The sequence below is a fragment of the Gobius niger genome (assembly GCF_951799975.1).
Source record: "Gobius niger genome assembly, chromosome: 4".
Taxonomy (NCBI): domain Eukaryota; kingdom Metazoa; phylum Chordata; class Actinopteri; order Gobiiformes; family Gobiidae; genus Gobius; species Gobius niger.
Genome location: NC_136855.1, coordinates 2267393 through 2289619, shown reverse-complemented (window position 1 = coordinate 2289619; position 22227 = coordinate 2267393). Strand labels below are relative to the sequence as shown.

The window sequence follows — 22227 nt, the reverse complement described above, 5'->3', positions numbered from 1 at the left end:
GTTTGGGCCTCGAGGATGCCTGTTGTAAGCTCTACGAACACACGCTGATGTGCGGCCAGAGCGTCGCTGACATTTGTGACAAGCGTCTGACTTCAGGTAAGCACAAACCTATAACTACGGGTTTTAGGCTCGTTTTTGACGCCTGAAAAGCGTGTGGTCTGTACGCAGCTTTACTCAGTGGGGCATTACGGAAAATGCTAACATGATGTTTCATGTTAACATCACGCTAACGTTCATGCTAGCTATGACTGCCGTTTTTTCCGCTTCTACTGAACAATCTGCTGTGAATAAACATCCACATGGACTGAAGACTTTCTCATGTATATATCTTTAAAATAGTATAAACTGTTGTTTTAGCTGTACGTGTGAGAGCAACTGCCTGGTTTACAATGTCATAGAATTAGGTATGTGACCTTCTTGATGACCTGAGTTGACCTTCTGCTAACCTGAGTGACAAAGGTCATTGATAATCAGGAAATTGCAGTTGTAAGCTTACATATTAGTATTTAGTGCTGGATGTCCGTGCAGTGTCCTTCAGGTTCAAATGTTTTGTTGTAGGACAATAAAACTGTCCTCTGTGCAATGTAAGGTTGACTGACTCAAACTGGCAGAGTCTCCTACGACTGTCATCACGCTGTCCTCTTCTGTTAATAAAGGCTCTAAGAACTACTTTACTCTTTAGTCATTTTGTTATAGCTATAACATCCACAGGACCCGATTTAGACTTGACTTTATTTGTATGTCCTGAGTAAGTTTATATTTCGCCAGAAAATGGCTAAAAAGAGTGAAAAATGGTGTTTCCCAAAATATTCAGTTTTCCCCCTCGGTGAGGCCACGCCCCCTTCTATGACGCGATGCTGTCTGTATCTATGCCTGGGAAGAACATCTGATAAGAGACACATCATGCAAGTTTGAGACGTCTCTGACGGAAGTAATTCCAGTCCGTCGAAACGTAACATAAGGTATTTGAACAAAAACATTTTGTTAAACCTAGTGTCTTTCAATAAGAACCTTCTAAACCTGTTATTAACCTCTTTTAAATCAACCCTAGGTGGCGCTGTTGACCATTTTCTACTTGGTGACAATGACACAAGTGTTAAACACAGTCTGGACTCACATGGCTTTGGTGGAGGCCTTGATGACCGGCAGCAGACCCAGGAGAGCCCTCTCTGTGGGACAGTATTTCCTGAGGTCAAACTGCTCCAGGGCTGAGTCTGAGGACAGTAGGAGGAAGGACAGAGCAGACCACTGAGCAGGAGACATGTCTCTGTCAGAGAGACGTCCTTTTCTCATGAACTTCTGTATCTCCTCCATCAGGCTGTGGTCGTTCAGTTCGTTCAGACAGTGGAACAGGTTCAGGCTCCTCTCTGCAGACAGACCCTCTTCATTCAGCTTCTGTTTGATATATTCTACAGTCTCCTGATTGGTCCAGTTGCTTCCTGTCTTAGTCAGCAGACCACTCAACAGGCTTTGATTGGTCGGCTGAGACAGCCCCAGGAGGAAACGCAGGAACAGGTCCAGGTGTCCGTTTGGACTTTTCAAGGCTTGGTCCACAGCAGAGCAGTGTAGAGACATCAGATCACGCTTAAACAATCTTGTAAAGAGAGAAGTTTTCTGAACCTCCAGCAGGTTGAACCCAGACTCCATGAAGGTCTGATGGACGTGAAGCGCAGCCAGAAACTCCTGCACACTCAGATGGATGAAGCAGAAGACCTTGTCCTGGTACAGACCTTGTTCTTCTCTAAAGACCTCTGTGAAGACTCCAGAGTAACGAGCGATCTCTGCAGCGTCCAGCCCACACTCGCTCAGGTCACTCTTATAGAAGATCAGGTTTCCTTTCTGCAGCTGCTCAAAGGCCAGTTTTCCCAGAGACCGCACCATCTTTATAGTCTCTTCAGTCCAGTGAAGGTCGGCTCCTGATCCCTCATTATACTTGATGTTCTTGACTTTGGCCTGGACCACCAGGAAGTGGACGTACATCTCAGTCAGAGTCTTGGGCAGCTCTGGTTTCTCTGTTTGCTTCAGGAGCTTCTGTAAAACAGTGGAGAGGATCCAGCAGAAGACTGGGATGTAGCACATGATGTACAGGCTGCGGATGCTCTTGATGTGGGAGATGACGGCATTGGCCTCGTCTGTGAACCTCTTCATGAAGTACTGCTCCTTCTGTGGGTCAGTGAACCCTCGCACCTCTGTCACCATAGAGACGCACTCAGGAGGGATCTGATTGGCCGCCGCTGGGCGTGTGGTTATCCAGAGGCGAGCGGAGGGAAGCAGGTCCCCCCTGATGAGGTTCACCAGCAGCTTCTCCACTGAGGCGCTCTCTGTGGGCTCCGTCAGGACCCGGGTCCGGCTGAAGTCCAGAGGAAGTCTGCACTCGTCCAGACCGTCAAAGATGAAGAGCAGCTGGACGAACTTAAAGCTGCTGAGATCTTTGGTTTGACTGAAGAAGTGATGGATCAGCTCCACCAGGCTGAACTCTGAGCCTCGGAGCACATTGAGCTCTCTGAAAGTGAAGGGGAACAGCAGCTGGACGTCCTGGTGGGCTCTGCCTTCAGCCCAGTCCAGACTGAACTTCTGAGTCAGCACTGTTTTCCCCACACCAGCCACGCCCTTCGTCAGCACCGTCCTGATTGGCTCTTCAGACTCGGGTCGTTGTTTAAACATGTCTTCACAGGTGATGCTGGTCTCATCAGCAGCTGGTCTGGAGGCGGTCTCCATGTGTCTGACCTCGTGTTCCTGGTTGACCTCTGAGGCCCCGCCCTCTGTGATGTACAGCTCTGTGTAGATCTGCTTCAGGGGGGCGTGGTCTCCTGCTTTAGCCACGCCTTCACACAAATGACTGAACTTCTGCTGCAGACGACTCTTCAGTTTATTCTGAACCGGAGAAATGTGACCTGTAAGAAAACACATCAGACCAAAGATCAGCAGATCGACTGTGACGAGAACCAGTGACTGAACGACGCGTTATACTGAGAACTGCAGTTATGTTGGATCTTTAGACACTTAAACAAATGCTGTGTTGGTGTGAGGTGAACTTCTGCAACAAATGGAAATTATCCAGCCTTCCATTTTCATCTGCTTTATTCGGGTCTAGGTAACAGTCTGAGCAGACATGCCTAGATACTTCCTCCAGCTGTTCTGGAGGATCCTGAGGCGACACCAGGCCACAGAGACATCATCCTTCCAGTAAGTCCTGGGTCTTTCCACGGGCCTCCTCCCAATAGGACATGCCCTGAACACCTCCTGAAGGAGGCGACCAGGAAGCATCCGAAACAGATGCATGAACCACCTCAGCTGTTCCTTTCAGTGTGAAGGAGCAGCGGCTCTACTCCGAGCTCCTCCCGGGTGTCTGAGCTCCTCACCCTATCTCTGAGGGCGCACCCACCCCCCTGTGAAGGAAACTCACTTTGGCCGCACGTATCCGCAGTCTTGCCCTTTCGGTCATTACCAAAAGATCTCATGACCACAGGCGAGAGTAGGAACGTAGATCGATCAGTAAATCGAGAGCTTTGTCCAGACTCAGCTCCCTCTTCACCACAACAGTCCGATACAGCGACTGCAACACTGCTCACGCTTTACCCATCACCTAAGACACTGTTCTCTTCAAACCCTTGAGGTCAATTACGCCAGTGATGGCTTCTGAGAGACTTTCCATCTTCTATGACAGATATTTAAGTGTATGACTATTCAGTCAGATTTGTTTGCTCCAGTTTATATCTGTCCGTGTTGAAGAAACCTTCAGTTGTGTTAATTCCCTGTTTATTCCCATGAATGATTAACTTCAGCCTAAATGTTCTGGGTCGTACTGTACCTCCAACCTTCTGTGTCGTGAACAGAAGGTTGAAGGTGCCCACTGTCGTTGTGTCCTTGGGCCAGACACTTCACCCACCTTGCCTCCAGTGCCTCCGTACATTGGTGTATGAATGGGTTACTGCTTCCTTGCTGTGAAGCGATTTAGGCCTGATGACCATTTGCCAAACATCATTTTCCAATTCCAGCATATTTCTGTGAATTCCCACTAATTCCCATTGAACACTTTCAGAATTTTGTAACCCAGTTGTTAGAAGGTAATTGCACAACACCCTGACACGACTCACAGAGACGCACAGTGAAGCTAAAATTCAGCCTGATTTAAAAAAAATATGACCAAAAATGGTGTCAAAATATTTCCAATAATCGCAGAGAGTAAAATCTGTTTAAAGCTTCAGACAGAGTTCTTACAGTTCTGCAGATGCTGGGCCAGATGCTCCTTCTTCATCCTCCTCAGGAAGTCCAGAGTGATGTTCAGCACAGCCTCTCTGCAGCTCAACTCCTCCTTACTCTCTGATCTCCTCTCTGATCTCCTCTCTGGGCTCCTCTCTGACCTCCTCTCTGATCTCCTCTCTGATCTCCTCTCTGATCTCCTCTCTGGGCTCCTCTCTGATCTCCTCTCTGGGCTCCTCTCTGAGCTCCTCTCTGGGCTCCTCTCTGATCTCCTCTCTGATCTCCTCTCTGAGCTCCTCTCTGGGCTCCTCTCTGATCTCCTCTCTGATCTCCTCTCTGACCTCCTCTCTGGATGCTCTGATGCCAGCAGCCTGTGGAACCTCCTCAGTTCCTCTTTGACAAAGGTCAGAACATCCTCCTCCAGTCGCTGTAACAGAAATAGAGCAAAGAACCATCACGTCACACTGTGCCTGTACATCAGTGATCGTCTGAATGTTCAGTAAAAGGCGACAGATGAGTTTGAGACACATGAGGTCAGGACAGACAGAGGCCTGAGGAGAAGGAGGTTCTGGTACAGACCCTGAAAACAGCGTCCAGGTCACACTCCGCACTGAGACCCTCGAGGCGCTCATCTCTGTGGGATAAATATTAAAACTATGTCACACTCAACATCTGACATCGAGGCTGAAGATCAGTCACTTCACTGGAGGAAAAACAGATTATATAAAACAGAATATATTTATCATAAACTGTATTGTGTGTTGGCTCTTAATCACATTTCTAATCTTACTTCTCTACTGTTTTTATTATAAACATGCTGCACGTTTCTAGTGTTTTTCTCTGGTTAAAAAGACAAACCTTTGTGTTTCCCATTAACTCTGTGAATATTTGTTTCATATTTCAGCATTAGATAGAACTTATTGATTTATGTAATGTTCTTTGTTGCTGTGTTTCAGGTGAGATCAGTTCATACTAATACATTTGTCTCTAAATACAGAGAAACTGCAGGTCTCACCCTGAGTCTGGTCCTGGCTCCTCAAAGTCTGGAGGTTCACATTTTGAGTCATCACTTTTCAAAGACAGACCACTGCCTCCTGACCTGGAAAACAGCAGCACAGTCACAGCTTCACACAGAACCAAACAGGAACTCTGTGTATGATTGTCCAGAGGAAACAGGTCCAAACAAATGTGGACCAGAGCCTTAAAGACACATGTGGTTTGTATCCGTCCAAACGGCCTCTTGGTTCGGCCTCTTAACGGATCCTCAAAGGATCACTCTTTGATCATATTTATCATGATTCTGTTCAATAGATAGATAGATAGATAGATAGATAGATAGATAGATAGATAGATAGATAGATAGATAGATAGATAGATAGATAGATAGATAGATAGATAGATAGATAGATAGATAGATAGATAGATAGATAGATAGATAGATAGAGTCTTACTGTGAGCCTGTTCTTAGTTGTTTCCTGAAGTATAAAGGTTCATCTTTTGACCAGTTGCTCTTCATGGACACAGACCTGGAGAACAGGTTTAAAAACATTATCAAACAGAAACAAAGTGAAAAGTTCTTTATATGAAAACACTCACGGTGGATCAGTGCTGCCCCCTGGAGGCCGCTGCTGCTTACTTTGACTCATCCTGGATCAGGAGTGACCGGGGCTTTGCAGAACCAAATTAGGACAAAAACAAACGTTCTCTTTAGTTTTTGGACAAATATCATTCAAATAAACATAAGTCTTTGTCTCCTGTGTCTGGTTTGAAGGATGTGGTCGTATATGTGTTGATCTGATGTCAGTCTGTCCATCTATAGTCTCCTGCTGACCTGACCACATGTTAAAGTGTGTTTGTTTAACTTCCTCAGGTCTGTCCCTCCACGTCCCACAAACACCAAAACTCCTCCCACTTTTGATCCTGTTTTAGGAGCTCTTTGCCCTTTGACCTCACCAACCGTGTTCAAATATCTTTACAGACGGAGTTCACAGAGTTTCATGCCTCACCTTTACCGTCCAAACATCCTCTTTCACACATATTGTCACTCCTGATTTGAAAATGATTGAGTTCATTGTGTTGATGCTTTTTTATTAACAGTTGTGCTGTTGTTCTCAAACCTGGACTAAAGTTCTGGGGCCTCATTTATCAAACTGTGCGTGAGACTCTTACTTTGAAAGTGCGTAGGAAAGTAACGCAAAATTCTGTACGCAAAGTTTGTTTCCGATCTATAAAACTCTGCATATGCGCCGGTACGCTGGAGCAGGAAGCTGCGGACCTCACGGCACGCCCTCTGCCCGCCTCCATTTGACCATAAAAGGCAATGCAAAGTGACTAATGAATGAGATTTCCCTAAACATGAGGCGATAATGACTGGGTTTTACCGAAGGCAAGTTGTAGAGAGGGAGGTATGGAGGACCGTGGCTGCCAAAACTATAAATCTATAATAGAAAACGCTATCTCAATGGCTGACGCCTGGGCGCCGCCATGTTTATTTCCCATACCGGCTTTGAAGCTAAGCAGGGACGGGCCTGGTTAGAACTGGGATGGGAGACCGTTTGGGAACACCAGGAAGCCTGGCGACAGTAGTGACTGTGTGCGTGGTTGGTGGTGGGGGCTGAGGTGCGCAGTGGACTGAATGAATACTGCAATACATTGTACACCGACGAGCGTCTGGAAAAGCGCTATATAAGACTTGCCATGTACATTTCCCAAACATCCGCGCCCGGCCCTCACGTGGCGGTCCCTCCGCTCGCGGCCATTGGCCAGAGGCCACCACGTGCCCGTCCCACCGGCCGCGGGCGTTGGACACGGGTCCATATGGACCGCGGTGCTGCTGGCCGAGGACAACCCGCCGTCACAACAACGCGAGTGCACGAGATCTGACTTCCGTGCGTGTGCGCGCATCCAAACAGGGCGATGTGTGTCATCGTCACTCACCGCTAAACTGCAGCTGTAGACGCTCCGCACAGGTACAGTTACCTCCTCCAAAACACATCTGCGTCTCTTTGTTTAAGTCTCTCCTGCAGTGACCGAGGCTGTGGTTCATTATGGATCCAGTGCTGCGTCATGTCAGAGCGCACACAAATGCGTAAGATCCAATCCTGGCCGTATTCGGTCTCCAAAGTTATGTCTCCGAAAAAAAGTACACGCAGAAACACTAGCTTCAAATGAAACGCGCTGCTCCGAGAGCTTCAGCCTCCGTGTGCGGAAAGCGAAAGTGAAACCACTTAACGAGCGCATGGCCTGCACTGTAGCGTTTTTTTTTTTTTTTTTTTCCTTTGCTGCTGTACCATTTCTTTTCTATTTTTCCTTCCCTCTTTTACATTCTATAAAGCGGCTTTGAAAGCATTGCCTATTGTATTCTAAAGATATAAATACTGTCTAATAAAAAACAACGTATTCTTTTTTAGATTGCACTTACACCGTGATGCACCAAACCACGTCTCCTGCACCGTCAACCGAACCGTAACAGCTGAACCCCTACTATTAATCCATAGGCCTACATGTTCCACTGTCTCTTGAATTCTATTCCCTGAGTTTATGGAACATATTGTCGTTGTAGTATATACGAAAGGAGTACAGGTGCATCAAACACTCCAATTGCAGTTTGTTTGAAATTATTTTTAGCATTCATTATTTTACACATTTGTTGTGGCCATAGTTTTAGGACTGGGTTGGGAACCACTGGTCTACTTACTGCGGGTCTACAGCTATACCGAGTGACGGGTTATAGGGACTATACTGGACATTTCTGTGTAATAACTCTTAATCTCTGAATATCAAATGTGGAGACTAGCGAGGCCCGGCCAAAGGCCGGGTCTCAGCTAGTAAATAAATAAATAAATAAATAAATAAATAAATAAATAAATAAATAAATAAATAAATAAATAAATAAATTAAAAAAGATAAAATTTGCAAAGAAATGCGTGCAATTATGAGAATAAGTGCATTTATTTCTGTATTTATTTATTTATATATTTATTTATTTATTTTTAGATTTATTTATGTATCTATTTATTCATTTCTCTATTTATTTATTTATTTCTGCATTTATTTATTCATTTATTTATTTATCCATTTATTTATTTATTTCTGTATTTATTTATTTATTTCTGTATTTATTTCTGTATTTATTTCTGTGTTTCTCTTAATGAGATGCAAATCATGGGGTGGGTCGGGATGCCTCTGCTGTAAGCTCATTGGTCAATCTTTTTCCTTGCTCCAGAGCTTGTCCAGCATAGACGGCCATGTTGAGATCACTGTGTTCTCGCTATAGCCATGTCAGAACGAAAAAAAAAAAAAAAAGCATTCTTCCATATGCAGCAATTGCATTGTGTGTGTGTTTTTTAAACAAATAAGTAAATTATCCTTTGCTCTGTGTCGCTGAACAGCCTCCATTTTGGAGTGGTGAACGGTTGCATGTTGGACCTCAAGCATATCTAGTTGGGGACTGCTGTGCTATGTTACTACCCCTTACAACAACTAGTAGCCAAACAAGTCGGAGACTCGAGATAGAAATGGATTCGCTTTGGAGTGAAATTTCTAATGAGCTGAGAAGACTGGCGGACAGGCATACGAGAATCTGTAGTGTTGACTATATTATTTTCCGTTTGGATCAGTTACGTAAAGTCCCGTCACCAGACGTCAGTCTTCAGGGGGGCATATGAAATCCACGCAGGGGCACATTTAGTATTACTATAAAGTACATATTTTTCGGTATTCGCGTAGCCCTGGCTCACACTGATCATTACATTAAACATAATCAACAGCAAATATGACCAGACCAACTACAGCTGTAACATCTCTCCTCGTGGCGGAAACGTCAGTAGGCCTACATGTGTTTCTCCGAGCTGAGCCTCCTCATCAACACATCCTTCTACTCAGACTTGAACTTATGAGTGAGGTCCTTTTCAAAAGCAGCTGAATGAGCTGGGCCTCGCGTCTGTACAGAATACTGCGCCGATGCAACGAAAACACGTTTCTGAGCGTGGAAAACGACCGGACTCTGGGGCTGTAGAACGAGCGCCTGCACCCCCACACTCCCCCCACACTCCCCCCACACTCCCCCCACACTCCCCCCATACTCCCCCCCACACTCCCCCCACACTCGCGCCACCGTTTGTACCATGAATATGGCTCGGTCAGTGCTGTGGCCGCGTCCACTTTTCAGTCTCTCTCAGCCTTCACTGAAAGCTCCAGTGTCTGAGTGTAAAACTTGGAACGCGGGGACTTTCAGCGCTTTGTAGTAAAACACATAGGAGCACCTGTCACTGCCTTTGCCTCTCACGAGCATCGTGGACTCTCAGGGCGGAGGATGATCGTTGATGCCCCTCTATCATATCAGCTGTATTTTATTTTGTGCCCAGACAACACGGGAGCCGTGCGCAATTGCGCACGAGCGCAGCTTAGAGGGAACCGTGCCAGAGAAAGAGAGAGAGGGATGAAATGCTGCCGGTCCCCTCAGTGTCAGGGGAGGAAATAGTTACTTGTTGTGGAGTTTGGGCTGGTCTCTAATCGGGCAGAAAGTGCAAAAGTAACACTGTGCAAATGAGTGATCTTTTCCCAATTTGTAGTGGTTTGTAGTGGGCACACGCATCTTGACCGCATGGCGCTTCTCAGCGCACGCCTGTAATGTACATGTACGCACTTTGCGCGAGAGAGCTCGTCGCGTGCGGTGTATTAAACCGATTGAAAGCGCAAAGTAACACTTCGCACATGAGTGATACGTATCTTGGCCCGGTTTGTCGTGGTTATCCGGCAATCCTGCATGTTTTCTAGTGGTTATACCCGTCGCTATGGGCTGGCCATACGGGGCCATGCCCGCCCCCCCGACACAGATGTGGTGTAGTAGACTACGTGATACGCAGACATACACCGTATAACCACGAGAAGGCCTGCAGAACTGCTGTATAACCACTACAAAGTGGGAAAAGATCACTCATTTGCACAGTGTTTAGTCATTCTTTCGAATGACTAAACTTTCTGTCCGATTAGACCAGCCCAAACTCCACAACAAGTAACCTAACTATTTCCTCCTTTAGCACGGAGAGAGTGGACCGGCGGCATTTCATCCCTCTCTCTCTTTCTCTGGCACGGTTCCCTCCACGGGAATTGCGCACGGCTCCCGTGTTGTCTGGGCGCAAAATAAAATATAGCTGATATGATAGAGGGGTATCAACGATCATCCTCCGCCCTGAGAGTCCACGATGCTCGTGAGAGACTTATGGCTAAGGCAGTGACAGGTGCTCCTGTGTATTTTACTACAAAGCGCTGAAGTCCGCCTCACTCATAAGTTCAAGTCTGAGTAGAAGGATGTGTTGATGAGGAGGCTCAGCTCGGAGAAACGCATGTAGGCCTACTGACGTTTCCGCCACGAGGACTGATGTTACAGCTGTAGTTGGTCTGGTCATATTTGCTGTTGATTATGTTTAATGTAATGATCAGTGTGCGCCAGGGCTACGCGAATACCGAAAAATATGTTCTTTATAGTAATACTAATGCCGCCTTAAGACTGACGTCTGGCGACGGGACTTTACGTAACTGATCCAAACGGAAAATAATATAGTCAACACTACAGTTTCTCCTGTCCGCCAGTCTTCTCAGCTCATTAGAACATAGCACAGCAGTCCCCAACTAGATATGCTTGAGGTCCAACATGCAACCGTTCACCACTCCAAAATGGAGGCTGTTCAGCGACACAGAGCAAAGGATAATTTACTTATTTGTTTAAAAAACACACACACAATGCAATTGCTGCATATGGAAGAATGCTTTTTTTTTTTTTTTACGTTCTGACATGGCTATAGCGAGAACACAGTGATCTCAACATGGCCGTCTATGCTGGACAAGCTCTGGAGCAAGGAAAAAGATTGACCAATGAGCTTACAGCAGAGGCATCCCGACCCACCCCATGATTTGCATCTCATTAAGAGAAACACAGAAATAAATACAGAGATACAGAAATAAATAAATACATGCAAAAATAAATAAAGAAATAGAGAAATGAATAAATAAATAGAGAAATAAATAAATATATAAATAAATAAATACAAAAATAATTTCAGAAATAGAGAAATAAATACAGAAATACAGAAATAAATGTATAAATAAATGTATAAATAAATACAAAAATAAATAAATATATAAATAAATACAGAAATAAATGCACTTATTCTCATAATTGCACGCATTTCTTTGCAAATTTTATCTTTTTTAAATGTATTTATTTATTTATTTATTTATTTATTTATGTATATATTTATAGTTTTGGCAGCCACGGTCCTCCATAGGGAGGTGCAGAGAGGGAGGTGCAGAGAGGGAGGAGCTGAGAGGGAGGAGCTGAGAGGGAGGAGCTGAGAGGGAGGAGCTGAGAGGGAGGAACTGATGCTGCCGCAGCTCGAGCGGAGAGGAGATTTAATGAAGAGTGAACTCTGCTTCTCTGATCACACGTATTGGCATCTTTATACATATTCCATCAATAAAACTTTTCGTTTAGAACGCTAAGAAGAGCCTTAAGTGTCGGCTAGATTTGCCAATAGCAAGATTTGGATTTGCCAATAAAACACGATAAACTGTGAGGCAAACTGCACACGCTGTACATTAGGTCATGTTCTGTGTAGGATGAAGCAGCAGTTCTGTCCGGGTGGTGTGAGTGTGGACAGGTCAGTGTCCGGGTGGAGTGAGTGAGGAGAGGTCAGTGTCCGGGTGGAGTGAGTGAGGAGAGGTCAGTGTCCGGGTGGAGTGAGTGAGGAGAGGTCAGTGTCCGGGTGGTGTGAGTGAGGAGAGGTCAGTGTCCGGGTGGAGTGAGTGAGGAGAGGTCAGTGTCCGGGTGGAGTGAGTGAGGAGAGGTCAGTGTCCGGGTGGAGTGAGTGAGGAGAGGTCAGTGTCCGGGTGGAGTGAGTGAGGAGAGGTCAGTGTCCGGGTGGAGTGAGTGAGGAGAGGTCAGTGCAGTGGTGTAGTCTACGTGATACACAGGTATACGCCGTATAACCACTAGAAGGCCTGCAGAATTCCCGTATAACCACTACAAAGTGGGAAAAGATACGTATCACTCATTTGCGCAGTGTTATTTTTGCGTTTTCTGTCCGTTTGGAGACCAGCACAAACTCCACCACAAACTATTTCCTCCACTGAAAACGAGAGATCACAGACTCATCCCTCTCTCTCTCTTTTTCTCTGTCCCTCCGACAGACCGACTGTTCCCTCTCAGCTGTACATGAGCACAAAAGAATAGCTCATAATGATAGAGGCTGGAGGAGTCGCGTACGTCTCATAGACACTTTCCCTGTTCATCCCCGCTCTGGGAGTCCACAATGCCAGACGCTTCTCTCCCCCCCCTGCAGCAGCGTGAGAGCGGGTTTGGGCAAAGGCAGTGACAGGTGCAGGCGGGAAAACAATCTGTATTACAGAGCGCTGAAGTCCACGGGAAAGACCGCGTAGACTGTTCCAAGTGTGCGTTTTACTCTCAGACACTGAAGCTGTCGCTTGACAGAGACTGAAAAGTGGATGTGCCCCGCCCACAGCGCTGACCGAGCCACGCGCGCCCACAGCGCTGACCGAGCCACGCCCACCCACAGCGCTGACCGAGCCACGCCCGCCCACAGCGCTGACCGAGCCACGCCCGCCTACAGCGCTGACCGAGCCACGCCCGCCCACAGCGCTGACCGAGCCACGCCCGCCCACAGCGCTGACCGAGCCACGCCCGCCCACAGCGCTGACCGAGCCACGCCCGCCCACAGCGCTGACCGAGCCACGCCCACAGCGCTGACCGAGCCACGCCCGCCCACAGCGCTGACCGAGCCACGCCCGCCCACAGCGCTGACCGAGCCACGCCCACAGCGCTGACCGAGCCACGCCCGCCCACAGCGCTGACCGAGCCAAGCGCGCTCCTGCTCATAAAAAAAATGTCCTAAAAGAGTCGTTCTCCAGAAGCAGCGCATGGTTCTGTGTGTGGGGGAGTTTGCAGGTGCGAGAGCCCGGTGTTTGACTGGTGGAGGGGTTGGTGAAAGCAGACTGGGATTTATTCATTGAAGTTTTCATTTTGGCTTCAGTCCCACAGCCTTATAGCCTATAGCTACAGCCTTTGAATTTCTAGAACATTCCTATAGGTCTATTGCTTGTTATTTCAATGACTTTTATATTCACAGTTTGGTTTATAATCTATTTAATTCTCTGATACATTTAATATTAGTAACAGTATGTGACGGGCTATTTTATTCAGCGCATATAATTGGCCATCCCCCACGCCTGCTAAAAAATACAGTATACCCACTAGAAAATTGAAGACTACACCACTGGTGAGGAGAGGTCAGTGTCCGGGTGGAGTGAGTGAGGAGAGGTCAGTGTCCGGGTGGAGTGAGTGAGGAGAGGTCAGTGTCCGGGTGGTGTGAGTGTGGTGAGGTCAGTGTCCGGGTGGAGTGAGTGAGGAGAGGTCAGTGTCCGGGTGGTGTGAGTGAGGAGAGGTCAGTGTCTGGGTGGAGTGAGTGTGGTGAGGTCAGTGTCCGGGTGGTGTGAGTGAGGAGAGGTCAGTGTCCGGGTGGAGTGAGTGTGGTGAGGTCAGTGTCCGGGTGGAGTGAGTGATGAGAGGTCAGTGTCCGGGTGGAGTGAGTGAGGAGAGGTCAGTGTCCGGGTGGAGTGAGTGAGGAGAGGTCAGTGGTGGTGTCCCAGGAGGGCGTGGGCAGTGGAGCCGCGGTGCTGGTTCACACTACGTAAAGACGGCCTCGTCTGAAGGTCATGTGACCAGAGCTCTGGACCTAAACCCAGTTGGTCAGACTTATGTCCAGAGATGACTCAAAGCACAGGACAGCGGGGTCATTCCTGCTTCCCGTTTAAAAGGCTTTAGCGCCAGTGCGCACAGTCCCGTCGCCAGACGTCAGTCTTAAGGGGGGCATATGAAATCCACGGGGGCACATTTACTATTAAATACATATTTATCATATGGTATTCACGTAGCCCTGGCTCACACTGATCATTACATTAAACATAATCAACAGCAAATATGACCAGACCAACTACAGCTGCAACATCAGTCCTCGTGGCGGAAACGTCAGTACAGTTGCAGGTGTTGTTTCTCCGAGCTGAATCTCCTCATCAACACATCCTTCTACTCAAACTTGCATTCATGAGAGTGAGGTCCTTTTCAAAAGCAGCTGAATGAGCTGGGCCTTGTGTCTGTACAGAATATTGCGCCGATGCAACAAAAACACATTTCTGATTGTGGAAAATGACCGGACTCTGGGGCTGTAGGATGAGCGCCTGCACCCCCCCCCCCCACTCCTCCCCACACTCCCCCCCACACTCCCCCCACACTCGCGCCACAGTTTTTGGACCATGAATATGGCTCGGTCAGTGCTGTGGCCGAGTCCACTTTTCAATCTCTCTCAGCCTTCACTGTTTACTTTGCCTCTCACGAGCCGGGACGGGGAAATGAGCATAAAGAGGCGACATCGTGGACTCTCAGGGCGGAGGATGATCGTTAATGCTCCTCTATCATATCAGCTGTATTTTATTTTGTGCCCAGACAACACGGGAGCCGTGCGCAATTGCGCACGAGCGCAGCTTAGAGGGAACCGTGCCAGAGAAAGAGAGAGAGGGATGAAATGCCCCGGTCCCCTCTCTCGGTGTCAGGGGAGGAAATAGTTACCCCCAGATTCCACATTCTCCGTGCTCGCCCCGCTCCGCTCCGTTCCACTCCGCCCCGACCTCCGCAGCAAATGCGTTGCCACGTTGAACGTTCAGAAACATTCCACATCGTCCACTCCGCTCCGAGGGGCCTACGTCGCCTCTCCGCCTCGCCACGATAAAAATACGGATCAACCCTATTTTCAGGTCCGTCTGCGCCGCGTCAGCTCCGGCCGGATCAAGCTCCACAGTTCAGACCGCACCAAACGGGAAAGAGAACGACAACAATATCCGTATTTTCAAAGTAAATACCCTCCGAGCGGACTTTATTTTAACGAAAATGTCACTATTTCACACAAAGTGACCTCGATAATTCCCTCTGGGGAATTTGTTATCACAAAAACAATCACACGACCCGATTAAGCTTCTGTTGCTTTCGTTCACGTAACTTTTTTTTCTGCCTCTCTCTCCCTCGCGCATGAGGGGGCACAGGCTTCATGCTTCAACGCGGTATAGCTCGCATGCTCATAAATAGTTGTTTATTATTTTATTGGGAGTTTTATTTCTCAAAGTCGTTGCTTTGTGCGCGTGCTCCTCGTGGAGCTGGAGCACTGACGGAGAGGACCGGGGCGGACTGAAGTGGAGACAGTGGGCGTTGATGTCGCAGCAGTTCGGAGTCGGGGCGGAGCGGAGTGGAGCGGAGCGCACAGGCGGATGATGTGGAATCCCGGGGTTACTTGTTGTGGAGTTTGGGCTGGTCTAATCGGGCAGAAAGTGCAAAAGTAACACTGCGCTAATGAGTGATACGTCGCCTGTCTTTGCCCAGTTTGTAGTGGCTTCTCGTGATTATACGGCGTATACCTGCGTATCACGTAGACGACACCACATCTGTGTCTGGGGGGGCACAAGCATCTTGGGGGACGGGCACGGCCCCCTATGTCCCGCCCATAGCGACGGGTATGAGTGCGCATACGTGCACGGGTACGAGCGTGTGCGCACCAATATTCACAAACATCATGATAAGTTGCTTATTTCATTCTAATCTTTGTCATTGCTGAAGAAAGTAAATTCAAACCATTTCAAACCAAACCAAACCTGACTTCCTCAAACCAGTCCTGTCTCTGCTCTCCCGTCTCTCAGCAGTGTTTTGAAAAGTGCGGACCTCGTACGGCAGCTCTTTAGTTTGCGTGGAGGAGCGCAATGTTTCACGTTCAGTTTGTTTTCTATAAATACCAACTTTGGCGCAGAGGAGCGGCTACGCAAAGTTTTGGCCTCATTTTGTGCGCAGCAAGCTTGATAAATGAGGCCCCTGGCCCTGGCCTGGGCGAGCAGTATTTGCACCGCCCCTCACTCAAAATGCAAAAGTACAAGTTTGATGAGAGGTGATTTGACTCCACTCTTTTTCATTTGTCATATTTACTTCCCTGTCCACACAAAGGCTACTTAAAGGCACTATAATGTTTTTTTTCCTAGTAATGGACCCACATTTGTTTTATCCTCCTTTAGTTTATTCCAAAGTTGCAAACTTATGCATCTATATCAACTTCATGAACGCCATGCGTATCTGCGCATGCGTAACTCGCCGCATAAGCAGCGCTGGCGTCACTTTGAGCCTCTGTAATGAGAGGGGCGTGTATCCGCTGTTGTGGATCTGCAGCCGCTCCGCTTTGCAGCTTTAATCACCGTGGTTTGAAGAGGCTGCAGCGGCGCGCGGTGATTCTGCTGGAGGAAATGCCGCCCCAGATCAAAAACCTGGACTAAACCAGGTCAAACGCCAAAGACCAGCCCTAAATGTTTATGGCTTTATTATTCATAAACTTCACTGCGGCTTTAGAGTCACTGCTGTGAACCACGGAAATAAATACTTTAACTTTAAGACATGTAACTGTTACTGCTTCTTTTAGGAGAGGCTGGTCATCAGCGCTGCATTAGGGCCTAGTGTAGAAAACATTTCCCAACACAAAGACTTACCGCTTATTTACTTAATACTCTCTTAAAGTTTCTCCATTTACTTTCACTTTCACTGCCACGCAGTTCTAAAACAAACCAGGACTAAACCCGTCAACACTTGATTGAAAATGGAGCCAAATGGAGCCAGAAGTGGTGAAGCATGTTCACAAACGGAGTGTAAAGAGTTTCAGGCCTCACCTCTGGATCCGAGCGCGTTATTCTGCTTTTCTGCTCTTCAGATCCTCCCGAACTGTGACAACACCGCCGCCCGCAAACCGGACATGAACCAGCTGCTCCTCCAGAGACCACCGCCAGAGGGAGCTGTTCCCCAGCTAAACAGCCAGACTCTAATATACAGACATGACTGAGTGAAGAAAACAGCCAGACTATAATATACAGACATGACTGAGTGAATAAAACAGCCAGACTATAATATACAGACATGACTGAGTGAATAAAACAGCCAGACTCTAATATACAGACATGACTGAGTGAATAAAACACGTGTAGAGAGGGAGGAGCTGATGCTGCCGCAGCTCGAGCGGAGAGGAGATTTAATGAAGAGTGAACTCTGCTTCTCTGATCACACGTATTGGCATCTTTCTACATATTCCATCAATAAAACTTTTCAAAACACACGTTTAGAACGTTAAGAAGAGCCTTAAGTGTCGGCTAGATTTGCCAATAGCAAGATTTGGATTTGCCAATAAAACACGATAAACTGTGAGGCAAACTGCACACGCTGTACATTAGGTCATGTTCTGTGTAGGATGAAGCAGCAGTTCTGTCCGGGTGGTGTGAGTGTGGACAGGTCAGTGTCCGGGTGGAGTGAGTGAGGAGAGGTCAGTGTCCGGGTGGAGTGAGTGAGGAGAGGTCAGTGTCCGGGTGGAGTGAGTGAGGAGAGGTCAGTGTCCGGGTGGAGTGAGTGTGGAGAGGTCAGAGTCCGGGTGGAGTGAGTGAGGAGAGGTCAGTGTCCGGGTGGAGTGAGTGAGGAGAGGTCAGTGTCCGGGTGGAGTGAGTGAGGAGAGGTCAGTGTCCGGGTGGAGTGAGTGTGGAGAGGTCAGAGTCCGGGTGGAGTGAGTGAGGAGAGGTCAGTGTCCGGGTGGAGTGAGTGAGGAGAGGTCAGTGTCCGGGTGGAGTGAGTGAGGAGAGGTCAGTGTCCGGGTAGAGTGAGTGAGGTGAGGTCAGTGGTGGTGTCTCAGGAGGGCGTGGGCAGTGGAGCCGTGGTGCCAGTGTGCACTGCGTAAAGACGGCCTCGTCTGAAGGTCATGTGACCCGAGCTCTGGACCTAAACCCAGTCGGTCAGACTTATGTCCAGAGATGACTCAAAGCACAGGACAGCGGGGTCATTTCTGCTTCCCGTTTAAAATGCTTTAACGCCAGTGCGCATACGTGCACGGGTACGAGCGTGCACGTATGCGCACATCAATATTCACAAACATCGTGATAAGTTGCTTATTTCATTCTAATCTTTGTCATTGCTGAAGAAAGTAAATTCAAACAATTTCAAACCAAACCAAACCAAACCTGACTTCCTCAAACCAGTCCTGTCTCTGCTCTCCCGTCTCTAAACAGTGTTTTGAAAAGTGCGGACCTCGTACGGCAGCTCTTTAGTTTGTGTGGAGGAGCGCAATGTTTCACGTTCAGTTTGTTTTCTATAAATACCAACTTTGGCGCAGAGGAGCGGCTACGCAAAGTTTTGGCCTCATTTTGTTATGATATATATATTATTATTATTATATATAGATAGATTATGCAAATATGTGTGGAGGTTCTATTAAGTTTTGTTATATAATGAGCTATACACATCTGGGACATGATTTGGTCGATAATTTGATAATGGCCCAATGCGTCATGCGTATCTGCGCATGCGTAACTCGCCGCATAAGCAGCGCAGACCATCACTTTGAGCCTCTGTAATGAGAGGGGCGTGTATCCGCTGTTGTGGATCTGCAGCCGCTCCGCTTTGCAGCTTTAATCACCGTGGTTTGAAGAGGCTGCAGCGGCGCGCGGTGATTCTGCTGGAGGAAATGCCGCCCCAGATCAGAAACCTGGACTAAACCAGGTCAAACGCCAAAGACCAGCCCTAAATGTTTATGGCTTTATTATTCATGAACTTCACTGCGGCTTTAGAGTCACTGCTGTGAACCACGGACATAAATACTTTCACTTTAAGACATGTAACTGTTACTGCTTCTTTTAGGAGAGGCTGGTCATCAGCGCTGCATTAGGGCCTAGTGTAGAAAACATTTCCCAACACAAAGACTTACCGCTTATTTACTTAATATTCTCTTAAAGTTTCTCCATTTACTTTCACTTTCACTGCCACGCAGTTCTAAAACAAACCAGGACTAAACCCGTCAACACTTGATTGAAAATGGAGCCAAATGGAGACAGAAGTGGTGAAGCATGTTCACAAACGGAGTGTAAAGAGTTTCAGGCCTCACCTCTGGATCCGAGCGCGTTATTCTGCTTTTCTGCTCTTCAGATCCTCCCGAACTGTGACAACACCGCCGCCCGCAAACCGGACATGAACCAGCTGCTCCTCCAGAGACCACCGCCAGAGGGAGCTTTTCCTCAGCTAAACAGCCAGACTCTAATATACAGACATGACTGAGTGAATAAAACAGCCAGACTCTAATATACAGACATGACTGAGTGAATAAAACAGCCAGACTATAATATACAGACATGTCTCAGTGAATAAAACAGCCAGACTATAATATACAGACATGACTGAGTGAATAAAACAGCCAGACTATAATATACAGACATGACTGAGTGAAGAAAACAGCCAGACTATAATATACAGACATGACTGAGTGAAGAAAACAGCCAGACTATAATATACAGACATGACTGAGTGAAGAAAACAGCCAGACTATAATATACAGACATGACTCAGTGAAGAAAACAGGCAGACTATAATATACAGAAATTAATGAGTGAAAAATCGTAGGTACTTTGATTTCCCGGTCCACCAACTGATCACCACTATTCTAAAACTCAGATTGTTTGTGCACTCAACAAATTACGTCTAGATGTCTCCACAACAACATGGCAGCTAATGAACTTTTCATTAAGGCCTATTCAAAGTATTCATACTTCATTAAAGGAATAGGCCACCGTTTTTACATACTGTGATATGTTCTTACCTTAGCTTTGACGAGTTCTTTAGGACCTGTCTGATCTTCACCCGTGCCTTCAGTCACGTAAACACAGCGCAGACGGCGTTAGCATTTAGCCTCTCCCTCTCTCCTCTATAGCTACAAAACTGGTCAAGATAGAAGCTACCAAGCTCTTAATACCAGGAGTAGTTCGAAATCCGCGCAGTAATGTTTACTTTACTGTGCGGATGCCAAATTTCTCCTGGTATTATTACGCCTGACAATATAGTCCCCCCTTTTATCCGCTTAGAAAATCCACATTGTTTAATTTTGTGTAATTATACTTTGTAGTATCTGTTCACCTAAAAGATCCGTTCACCATAAAGAGTCGTTCACCTTAAAGAGTCGTTCACCATAAAGAGCCGTTCACCATAAAGAGCCGTTCACCATAAAGATCCGTTCACCTAAAAGATCCGTTCACCATAAAGAGTCGTTCACCTTAAAGAGTCGTTCACCATAAAGAGCCGTTCAGCATAAAGAGCCGTTCACCTAAAAGATCCGTTCACTTTAAAGGAATAGGCCACCGTGTTTACATACTGAGATATGCTCTTACCTCACTTTAGCCGAGTTAATATATCCCCGTCTGGTCTTTGTCCGTGCGCTCTGTCAGGCAAACGGAGCACATACGCAGCCTCTCCCACATGTCACATAGCTCCAAAAAAGCTCACGATAGAAGCTACCAAGCTCTTCCACGTGTTCCCTATTTAAATAAAGTTACGTGAAGTGTTTTCATGCGAAGTATATTTACACAGAAATGTAACATGTCGATTTTATAAGCAGAGTTACTGCGTGGACGTTGTGCTCGTATCATTACGCCTCACAATATAAATATACCAGTAAAAACGGTGGCCTATTCCTTTAAAGATCCGTTCACCTTAAAGAGTCGTTCACCTTAAAGAGCCGTTCACCATAAAGAGCCGTTTGCCGTAGTTCCAAGTGCATTTCTCTTTCTCGTAAACACTAAAGCCTCTATACTGTGGGTTTCTTGTATATTTAAATAGTCGCTGCTTTTCTCCCCCGTAATTTATGTAACATTAATCCCGTCAGTTTCCAAGTTTTCAAAGCAGAAACTTTTCTCCTGTGCATCTTTTTAGAGGCTCAGTAAAACCCGACTCTGTGGTTAAAAGACACACACGCACACACACACACACACACACACACACACACACACGCACACGCACACGCACACGCACACGCACACACACACACACAGGAGGTCGTGCTGTGCTGAGACGAGGCGCAGAAAGTCAACATTTTCCTTGTGATTTTATATTTTCAAAGGCAGTATCAGAACCTCGCCGCTTCCAGCCGCCCTTTTACTTTACAGATTTTTAACAAACTAGTTTTCGTCATGGCAGTGGAAGTTCAGGGGTACGAGCTCCGGCTCCTCACTCACCCTAAACCAGGGGGGCCCAAACTCTCTGAGGGCCAAAATGAAAAAGTGCCCGTGAGTTGCGGGCCAAACACATAAACACATACAGTAACTGCAAATTACAAAGCTACTTTATTTTATTTACTTTATATTTTTTCAATAGCCTACATTTGCATTTGATTCTATCTATGCAAATAACATGCTATATTAACCTCTTAACTCCCGCCTGAACCGAGAGGATCTTTTTTAGTCCATTTTTTATCACATTTTTGTAATTTTTTTGTCACATTTTTGTCTTTTTTTGTCACATTTTGTCACATTTTTGTCATTTTTTGGGGGTTGATTTTTTGTCACATTTTTGTGATTTTTTCATCCATTTTTTTTATCACATTATTGTCATTTTTTATCACATTTTTGTATTTTTTTTGTCACATTTTTGTCATTTTTTGTCACATTTTTGTCATTTTTTGGTCATTTTTTGTCACATTTTTGTTATTTTTTTCATCCATTTTTTAAAATCAAATCTTTGTCATTTTTTTTGGTCACATTTTTGTAATTTTTTGTCAAATTTTAGTAATTTCTTTCGGCAATTTTTTGTCAATTTCTTGTGACATTTTTGCTACTTTTTCATCAATCTTTTGCAACTTTTTTGTCAATGTTTTCTCACTTTTTTGTCACATTTCCATCATTGTTTTCGTCTCAGTTTTGTTGCTATTTTCACAGCTTTTTTCCAGAAGCTTTTGGATTGGGGTAAAGCCAAACTGGAGAAAATGTGCTCGGTTCAGGTGGGAGTTAAGGGGTTAAAACGAACTGTAACAATTTAGTGCAAAAAAAAAAAATCACCTGTATCTACAGCACCTACAGTAACTTTACCTCATTCAAAACTGTGAAAGTTGATGTTACAACGCTCTGTAA

The 22227-nt window shown here is 46.4% G+C and overlaps 1 protein-coding gene across 1 annotated transcript in view; it reads right to left on the bottom strand.

Moving 5' to 3' along the window:
• Positions 1–17073, bottom strand: part of LOC306962382 (NACHT, LRR and PYD domains-containing protein 3-like) — a gene marked incomplete at its 3' end in the record, with an annotated part of 111973 nt that extends 94900 nt beyond the window's left edge. The window contains exons 1-8 of the mRNA XM_079555502.1: positions 16972–17073; positions 5800–5871; positions 5655–5729; positions 5219–5302; positions 4783–4837; positions 4545–4630; positions 4222–4340; positions 1118–2894 (exon numbers count right to left, since the gene is read on the bottom strand). Of these exons, the coding sequence (XP_079411628.1) occupies positions 1118–2894; positions 4222–4340; positions 4545–4630; positions 4783–4837; positions 5219–5302; positions 5655–5729; positions 5800–5849 (2246 nt within the window). The 5' untranslated portion in view covers positions 5850–5871; positions 16972–17073. The remainder of the gene's footprint in view (positions 1–1117; positions 2895–4221; positions 4341–4544; positions 4631–4782; positions 4838–5218; positions 5303–5654; positions 5730–5799; positions 5872–16971) is intronic.
• Positions 17074–22227: the final 5154 nt, after the last annotated feature.